At 56.3% G+C, this 9,391-nt stretch overlaps 2 protein-coding genes across 2 annotated transcripts in view; one reads left to right on the plus strand and one right to left on the minus strand.

Annotated features, from left to right (window-relative positions):
- Positions 1-9,391, minus strand: part of Ewsr1 (EWS RNA-binding protein 1) — a 53,389-nt gene that overhangs the window by 36,078 nt on the left and 7,920 nt on the right. The gene's annotated exons all lie outside the window — the stretch shown is intronic.
- Rhbdd3 (rhomboid domain containing 3) lies at positions 594-3,015 on the plus strand. The gene is made up of 5 exons (XM_013014240.1): positions 594-602; positions 703-1,195; positions 2,118-2,280; positions 2,366-2,659; positions 2,737-3,015. Exons 1-5 carry the CDS (start codon positions 594-596, stop codon positions 2,894-2,896), a joined length of 1,119 nt encoding a protein of 372 aa, XP_012869694.1. The 3' UTR covers positions 2,897-3,015.

Here is a 9,391-nt window from a genome sequence, read left to right on the forward strand (position 1 = left end):
GAGAGCCGGAAGTGGTGCTGTGGCTCAAGTGGTAGAGTGCTAGCCTTGAGCTGAAGAGCTGAGGGACAGCCCCCAGGCCCAGAGTTCAGGTCCCACGACTGAAAAAAAAAAAAAAATCTTAGCTACTTGGCAGAGATCAGGACTGAAGTTTGAGGCAAAAAATTGAAGAGATCCCAGCTCAGCTCAGCAGTAAGCCTAAGCAGAAGGACCTATGTCCAGGTGTGGGCATATGTTGAAGATCCTATTCAAGCCGGGTGCCAGTGGCTCATGATTGTAATCCTAGCTACTCAGGAGGCTGAGATCTGAGGATCCCAGTTTGAAGCCAGCCCATGGGACTCCAGTTAACCAACTCAAAAACAAAGTGGTGCTGTGGCTCAAGTGGTAGAGTGCTAGCCTTCAGCAGAGAGGCTCAGGGACAGCCCCCCAGGCCTTGAGTTCAAGCCTTATAACCCACAAAAAGAAAAAGAAGATCCTATTCAAAAACTAATCCCAAGCAAAAAGGTCTGGTTCACATGGTAGAGAGCCCGCCTAGCAAGCACAAGGCCCTGAAGCCCACTACTGGGTAACAAAAACTGTACAGTAAACCAGGTGCGATGGATTTGGTAAGCATTCCATATGTAGCATCTTCATAGTGCCTGGGATGTAGTGAGTAGTGGGTTCCTTTGACACAAACAGGAAGCCCCTGCAGTGGCTGGCTCCTAGGAAGGGGCAGGTGATAGTTTCTGCCCCTCCACCCCTAGCCTAGCACACCTGGGATGGCTTTGGGGCTTGGGACCAGTAACCTGGCACATACACCCTTTCTTTTTCCCAGTGCACCGGCTGCTGACCCATGCCCTGGGCCACACGGCACTACCCAGCCTTCTCCTGAGCCTGTTGCTCCTGCCTGCTCTGAGCTGGCGGCAAGAGTGCCGCCTGGGCACGCTGCGCTTCCTGTACGCCTCCGCCCTGCTCTCCTTGGCTGCCGGGCTGCTGGCTGTGTTGCTAGCAGGCCTGGGGGTGTCCAGGGCAGCCGGAGGCTGTGGATACATGCCTGTCCACCTGGCTATGCTGGCAGGGCAGGGTCACTGCCCCAGACGGCCCCAAGAGACACTGCCACCATGGCTCTTGCCATGGCTGCTGCTCGCCCTGACTTCTCTGCTCAGCTCCGAACCACCCTTCCTGCAGCTGCTTTGTGGCCTCCTTGCTGGCCTGGCCTGTATCCTTTGCCTGAGCCCAGGGTCCATGGTTGCCTCGTTGAAAGGACCCCATGAGGCCATTTGGGAACAGGAAAATGGTGCTTTGAGGCCTGGGCAAAAGTTAGCAAGACTTCATTAAGCTTGGCATGGTGGTGCATGCCTGTGATCTATTTTGGAGACAGAGGTGGGGATGTGGGTTCTTACTCTGGCCCTGAGGAGAAAGCATGAGACCCTATCAGAGAAAGGACCAAAGTGCTAGGGTGTGGCTCAAGTGATAGAGCACCTGACTAGCAAATGGGAAGGGCTAGGTGCCTTCCCCCACCCCCCCAACCCTCAGGCACCAACCAGAGCCCTGAAGTGAAGGTAGCACCTAAGGTGAGGAAGGAGGGGTTGGGGTGAAGAGAACCAGGCCAGGTAGAGGGCACAGCAAATGCAAAGATCAGTGGTGGGAGCCAACCAAGCAGGTTCCAGATTAGGGAACCAAGTGGGACCTTGTGGCTTGTGGTAAGGTGCCTCAAGCACGAACATTTGCCCCAAAGATATTTAATGCCTATGGAGAAAACTGCCATCAGAGTAGGCCAGCCTTTGCAGCCTGTTTGATTAGGGAGAGCAACTGCCCAGGCCTGGCTGAGGCAGGAGCAGGTATCACAGAGCTCCTGGAAGAGTTGAAGCTGACAGGCACACAGGGCCCTGGGAGCAGAGTGAGTCTGGGGGGGTAGCCATGGCTGGGAGGTGCCAGGTTGTATAAGGAGTCACATCTGACTTGTCCCCTGGAGCCCAGTCACTTCTGCAGGTGCCTTTCCTTCTAGCCGGGGCTGGTGACTTGGGGGACAGCATACTCCTGCAGGGCCATGGTGAGGGACACACGAGGGAATTCCAGGCATGTACATTCCTGGCTGGTTTTGGCCTTCTTTAACCAGCCGCCCTGTTCTGGGCAGACAGATGCTGCCGGTGCCTTCCGGTGGCTAGAGATGTCAGAGCAGCGACTACAGGCACTCCAGGATGGCATCTTGTGCAGGACCCTGGCCGGGTGCTGGCCTCTGAAGCTTCTCCCTGCCCCAGACAGCCTGGCTGAGCTGCCACTCACCCATCCTGTTGGAACCAGGTGAGGGGGTGCCTTGACCCCAGCCTTGGTGCTGGAAATGTGGCAGTGGGTGACAACCAGGCCTTCTTGTACTTCTGCCCTGCAGGCCTGCAAACCCCAGACCTCCTTCCGTGGCCTCCCCTGGTCTCTGGTCTCATAGTGACAGCTCAGCCCAGTTCCCACCAGGCCTGGGGCCTACACAGCTGACCTGGGAGGGCTCCTTGGAGGCCGGCCTGGACTGGACCCAGTCTGGATCCAGCTTTGCCCCAGGAAGCCCACTGTGGGCAGCTCTGGATGAGCAGATGTTACAGGAAGGGATCCGGGCCTCACTCCTTGATGGACCAACCCAGGGGCCCCAGGGCCCACTGTGTCTGCCCAAGTCCTCCGTCTCTTCTTTACGGTAAGGCCAGTGGGCAGGATGTGATTCCTTGGGGTAGGGGCCTGCCGGGCCTGACACTCTTTCCTTGTCTCCCCCAGGCTGCAGCAGCTGGAGCGCATGGGCTTCCCCACAGAGCAGGCCGTGGTGGCTCTGGCAGCCACAGGCCGCGTGGAGGGTGCTGTGTCACTGCTGGTTGGAGGGCAAGTAGACACTGAGACTTTGGTGACTGATGGGAGGGTGGGCCCGGGGTCCCTCTAGCCCAGGCGGAGGGTGGGGACACAGACCTGGCTGGAGCTGCTCTGTGGGGTTCAGGACCTGGGGGAGGGGCAGGTGGACCTCCCTCCCCCTCCACCCTCTGCCAGCATTGCCATGGTACCATGGAGAATAAAAGCATTTGTTTATAGCTGGCTCTTCTGTTGGTATCAAGGAGGATGAATGAATGGCGATGGAGGCAGAGCAGCACTGGGGTGTCTGGGGACCCCAGCAGCCTGAGTTCTCTCCAGGGTCTCTGTTGCTCCTTCCCAGCCCGTGCCTGCCCAGCCTGGGGCCTCAGCTGAGGCCGCCCTCCTCAGCTGCCCAGTCCAGGCACAGAGCAGGCTGGGTGTGATCCTGCAGGGACCTTTATTGTCCAGTACATACCTGCCTCCCGGCATGTGTCGCAGGCAGCCCTTTCCTCTCCGGGTCCCACCCCCACTCAGGACACGGAAGGGGCTGGGGGCAGAACTGAGGCAAGGAGCCCTCCGACCATGCAGTCATGGATTGGCAGCCTGGCCTCGGTGAGAACACAGCACCAGAAGAGAGGAAGGGGGGTGTGTGGTTCCACCCCCCACCCCGAGGCTACCCCCCCCCCAACAGTCTGTACCTGCTGAGGGCCAGGGCAGAGGCTGATGAGATGAGAAGTCTCATACCTCTACCCCATTTCATAGAGGGAAACTGAGGCCTGGGCTCCTGAGTGAGGCCTACTTCCCTGTCAGGTCCCAGCCCTGCTCAGCCTCAGGCATGTGCAGGTACCAGAACCAAGACAGCCCAAGGCAAGGGCCTAGATGGCAGGAGAGACCCTGAGGACATTAATAAATAGGAACCAGCTGTCCATTGAGGCAGCTGACCAAGTCCAGGTGAGGGAGGGAGGGGCGCCTGGCATGGTCCACCCACAGGGCACGGCTGCCCTCAGCCCCTCTCATTCTGGCTCCTGGGGGCCACGATGCGGTAGTTGGCTGCATGTCCTCCCCTCTTGCCCCGAAGGAAGTTAGGGGTGCCCGTGTCACTAGGGCCTGCCCCGGACCCCAGCTCTGGTTCTGTCAGAGGGAAGAAAAAGGAGAGAGCATGTTAGGGGGTGTCATGTGGGTGCCCACTTCCCTTTAGGGGAGCATCCCCTTCCAGGTGCAATGCACTGTGGGTCTGCAGACTGCTGTGGGACAGCAGGACCTCTACAGGCTGCTCAGCCCTCACCCAAGACAGTGCTGGGGCTGATGGACTGCGTGCTGTCAGGTGGAGCTAAGCAGACCCCGTTCGTATGACATGTTCCCCAGGCAGCCAAAGCACCATTAAAGTATTTTTCTTTACCCGTGGAGTGAAGGTGTGCTGTAATCATCCTCATTTCCTAGCTGGGTAATGAGTCTAAGGAAGAGACTATCCCTGGGGTGGGCCATCAGTTGTGGGGAGGGGTTTAGGAGGGTCAGGCTCTGTCCTAGACCTTGGCAGGACCTGGGAAAATTGGGCCTGTGTCAGGGGTTGTCTAGTCTCTCTCTTTTTGTGTGTGTTGGTTGAGGGGCTTTGGGCCTGGGCACTGTCCCTGAGCTCTTCAGCTCAAGGCAAGCATTCTGCCGTTTGAGCTACAGCACCATTTCTGGTTTTCTGATGGTTAATTGGAGATAAGGGTCTCATAGACTTTCCTGCCTGGGCTGGCTTTGAATTGCTATCCTCAGATCTCAACCTCCTGAGTAGCTAGGATTATAGTCTCTTTAAAAAAAAAAAAAGCCAGGCTCTGGTGGTTCACACCTGTAATCTTAGCTTTTTAGGAAGCTGAGATCTGAGAATTGCAGTTCAAAGCCAGCCCGGGCAGGAAAAGCTATGAAACTCTTAAGTCCAATAAACCACTCAGAAAACCAGAAGTGGTGCAGTGGCTCACAAGTAGAGCATTCGCCTTGAGCTGAAGAGCTGAGAGACAGTGCCCAGGCCTAGAGTTCAAGCCCCATGACTGACCAAAAACAAAACAAAAAAAAGAATATTGCCAGATGGACTCTGCAGGCCCAGGAAGCACCAAGATCAAGTCAGATCTGGTCGGGGCTGTGGTGAGGTGTGTCATCCTAAATGCCAGCTGCACCCCAGGTCTAAAGTGGAATAATACGCATTCTTGCCACCTGGGAGAAAAACTAGAGGGGCTACCTCCTCCAGGAAGCCCTCTATGACTATCTCCTCAGATACTCCCAAGGTTAAACAAGGTCAGGCTAGGCTACTTTTCTAGCAGCAGAGGGGCACATATGGAGGAGAGCCCCAGAAGGGCATGTGGTCAAGACACCAGAGCTCCAATCCTAGGACAAACTTGGATTTCGGCAAACACCAGCTTCCTACTGGGGGTGCTGCTGGGGAGTGGGCTGTGTCCCCTTGTCACCCTACTGCCTGAGCCCATGTCCTGTGGACTCAGATCTGGGGCCTATGCAGCTGACCACATGGATAGCCCATCACAGGAACTTGCTGCGCCCTTTGTCAGGGAAGAGGGTGGTACCCTTAGTTCCAGCACCCGCTAGGGTCAAGCCCCATCCCACCCTGCCCTGGCGAAGGTGGCTATGGGCAGGCCTCAGGCCTTTGGGCTTCATCTGGAATGTGGAGATAATACTCTGGTCACACCCTTGCGATAAACGCAGGTTTACTCAGTATGTGTGGCTTTGACCCAGGTCTCCTTCAGGTCTGATCACTCTGGGTTGGCTATGACATGTTCTAATTTGGGGTCCTAATTTTTCCTCTGGACCCCACTCAATGCCTGGTAAGGTGGAAAACAGACCTAGGGTAGCCTGATCCTTAACTGTCACTATCCTGGTGACTGGAGGAGAGGGGAGGTGTCAACTGACTCTGTTTCTTCATCTGAGCAATGGGTCTCAACCACTTGGCAAGCTTATCGTAGGACTAGAGCTGACCAGTGCTCATCCTGGCCAGGCTGGCAGCTGGTTAGTGCCACATGTGAGCATCTGATGGGTCTTTAATCGTGGCCAATGGGGTGGAGCCCAGAACCTTTTCTTTTGGCATTGGTTTTTTTGCCAGTCCTGGGGCTTGAACTCAGGGCGTGGGCACTGTCCCTGAGCTTCTTTTGCTTAAGGCTAACCCTCTACTACTTGAGCCACAGCACCACTTCTGGCTTTTTCTGTGTATGTGGTACTGAGGGCTTCATGCATGTTAGGCAAGCACTCTACCATTAAGCCACCCAGCCTGCACTGCATTGGTTGCATTGGTGGTTCTTTAACCACTGAGCTCCTCCCCCCCCCCCGTCCTCCCCCCCTCCCCTGTCTCATCTCCTTGTCTCCTTCCACCTCACCCTCCAAGCCCTACCGGAGCAGGCTCAACAAGGGAGCCACACTCTCCCGGGCTGGGATCCCACACTTCCTCACTGTCAGGCAGAGCTGGCTGAAGGCAGGCAGGGGCAGACCCATGGGCAGCCTTAGGGGCCTGAGGAGTCTCTTCTAACTGCTGTCTTAATGCTTCTCTGGAGGAAGGAGAGAGACACCTTAACAATGCTGGGATGGTCCTTGGTCCTTTGTCTGCAGATCCCTGAGAGTGAAGAGGCCCATGAGGGACCCGAAGCTGCCTGGCTTCAGGTACAAGCCTGGGTGAGTCTCCCATGAGACCTTGGTCTCCCACCCTGAGGAGGGGATAGGGTTTGCCTGGCCCCAGGTGACCAGCTGGGTGGGGAAGGACTTCTGGGAGACAGTCCTGATCTTTCTAGAAGCCACAGAAACCATGTGGCTGGGGGAGGGGCTAGAGAGAGCATGCAGCTGGGGGAGGGACTTTGGAAGCAAGACCACATTTTCCAGCTTCTAGATCTTTCCACCTCCATCTGGCTTCACCAGGAATGGTTCCCTCTAGTTCTGCGAAATGCAGGAGTCTTGGTTCTAACCTCGAGCCTCCTTCCTGCAGGGGCCTCTGTTCTCCTGTGCTGAAAGCAGCCCTGTTCCCTGGGAGCTGAGGGGGAGACTGCAGAGGGCAGAGGGCGGCTGGGCGGCCCTCTGAGCAGGAGTGGAGCCCAGGCCTGTGGGCCACCAATCCTGTCTCCCCAGTGCCACCTACAGGCTCTGTTTTAAAGGCAGAGATGTCCCCAGTTTCACCCCTCAGAAACCAAGCATAGAGAAAGGTTCTGCCCATGTAGTACCTAACATCCTCCCATGCCACCTTGACCTGACTTCTAGAACCTTCTTAGTGTGTTCTGCCAGATTCTGCACTTTGGCCCTCAGCTCCCAACAATCTCAAGGAACAAGTGTTTCAGGCCTCTCTGGCCTCTTGGCCTTTCTTCTTCTTCTCCTTGTTTACTCTCCCCTGATTTTTGCTCTTCTGATCTCCACTGGGACATCACCATCTCCACGGTGTCTTCCTGACTGCAAATCTCTCCCCTCCCCCAGGCCAGAGCCAGAAGCATTTCTGTACTTCACCATGATATATCTCAGTTGGCTCTCTCCTATCAGTGCCAGGGCTCACCCCAGCCCCCCCCAGCCCCCAAAGCTGCGTGAGGGCAGTAGGACTATGTGGGTGCTTGGTCCTGTGCAGCAGATGTGCAGCACATAGAACACAGGCCTTGACTCAAGAACTAGTTGTTGGAGCTTCTGCGGTGCTAGGTTCCATCTGCTGACCTGGACCCAGCACTTGGAGGGACCTCATGCGAGCCCAGGCCCCTGTGGAAGAACTGCCCCTGCCTGCCCGCCCTGCCATTACCTGGCCAGATGATGGCTTCCAGTAGGCTGACCCGTCTGGCCAGGAGCTCCAGCTGAGCCTGCTGCTGCAGGAAGCTCTGTAAGCTAGGAGCCTGATGGGAGATCAGAAGAGCAGACAGTGCGAGTCTGGCCTCCAAGGGCTGGGCCGGGAGCCCATGGGAGGCAGGGGCACAGGTAGGAGCCTGGACAGGTGTCCATGGAGACCTCCATCTCCCCTCCTAAGCTAGGAACAGGGCTCTTCAGGCAGCCAGGATGAGGAGCCACAGCGTTGAAGGAAGGGGTGAGGGACAGATAAGGACCAGAGTGGGAATTGGAAGGGACACCTGGGGCCTGCAGGGCTGGTCCTGGGAATGCCTCTGGAGGCTTATGGAGGAAGAGAGTCAGAATTGGTAGTCAGTATATTACCCAGAATCCCCTGGGGCCTGAGCCCGGCTCTGTCACCGACAGTCACCTGCTCTTCTGGAATCTATCTCCATGATCTAGTGTCCTGAGGGTTTGGAGACTTGACTGTTACCGATGATTTCTCTAGACCTGATCTGTTAAGTCATAATCCTTCTGTGGACCCGAGCTCTGACTGTCTTGCTCATGAGCCCCTGCACTGCCAGAGCCTGTCTCTGTTACCCACAATCCCTTGCTGATTTGGAGTTTGGTTTGATTACCCATTATTCCTTTCATGCTTGAAATCTGTCATCTCTGGTATCCTGCAAGCCTGGAAACCACATTACCCACAATGCCCAGAAGCCCAGGTCCAACCCCCAGCATGGGGCCTGGACTTCCAGTCCCCTGTGGAGGGGGCACCAGTCATTCAGGGACGGGTAGTCTTGGCCTCCTGCTTGGAGCAAGTACCTTCTCCAGCCTCATAACGGGGCTTAGGAAGGCTTGGGGAAGGTTGGCAGGCAAGGGGCTGGGCTGTCTGTCCGTCTGTCTACTCACCATAGAGCCCAATCATTGTTTCCAAGATTAAAACCCTCTCAGCTAAAATCTTCAAAGCCTCGCGTAGTTGGTGCAACCCCTCCCCCTGTGGAGGAAAGAGACAGATGCAGCCGAGATGGGGGTGCAGGGGGAGCCCCGCAAAGCCTGTCAGCGGCCCATGCCCCACCTGGGACATGCACCTGTCCCACTGCCCCACCACCTGCCACAGCTCAGGGCCAGGGACTGGCAAAGATCAGGGGCAGGACAGAGGGGTATAGCAGGTATAAGCAATCACCAAAGGATGCTCCCTCCCCCTCCCCCTCCCCTGACTCCTGTTGACTGCACACTGCGGGGCACTGACTTCTGGGGGCAGAACTGCTGTCTCAGAGCTTGCGCCAGGAAAGCTCTGCCATCATGTGACAGGTGGGGCCCTTTACAGCCAGCCACATAACCAACTTTGGGGTTTTGCTGCCTTTTTTGTTAGCTGTGGGGCTTGAATTCTGGGCCTCAGCTCTTGAGCTCAAGGTGAGCACTCTACCACTTGAGCCACAGCGCCACTTCCGGTTTTCTGATGGTTAATTGGAGATAAGAGTTTCACGGACTTTCCTGCCTGGGCTGGCTTTGAACCATCATCCCCAGATCTCAGCCTGAATCCAGTTTTGCTGCCTGTTTTTGAGATAGTGTCTCACTTCCTGCTTGGGATAAGCCTGGGCCCTGGTCCACCTATTTTAAACTTCCTGAAGTAGCTAGGATAACAAGCATTGCTACAAGGCCCAGCTCTTCATTAAGAAAGGTACGAGTGGGGCTGGGAAGGTGGTTCAGTGGTAGAACGCTTGCCTTGCATGCCTGAGGCCCTGGGTTCGATTCCTCAGCACCACATAAGCAAAAAGAAAAAAGCCGGAAGTGGTGCTGTGGCTTAAGTGGT

The sequence above is a fragment of the Dipodomys ordii genome, unplaced genomic scaffold, assembly GCF_000151885.1.
Source record: "Dipodomys ordii isolate 6190 unplaced genomic scaffold, Dord_2.0 Scaffold23, whole genome shotgun sequence".
In the NCBI taxonomy this organism is placed as follows: Eukaryota; Metazoa; Chordata; class Mammalia; order Rodentia; family Heteromyidae; genus Dipodomys; species Dipodomys ordii.

What these genes read in the sequence shown, in the direction of transcription:
- Rhbdd3 (XM_013014240.1), top strand. An exon ending in ACCCATCCTGTTGGAACCAG is followed by an intron (nt 2,281 to 2,365) that starts GTGAGGGGGTGC and finishes TCTGCCCTGCAG; the next exon opens with GCCTGCAAACCCCAGACCTC. An exon ending in TCCTCCGTCTCTTCTTTACG is followed by an intron (nt 2,660 to 2,736) that starts GTAAGGCCAGTG and finishes TGTCTCCCCCAG; the next exon opens with GCTGCAGCAGCTGGAGCGCA.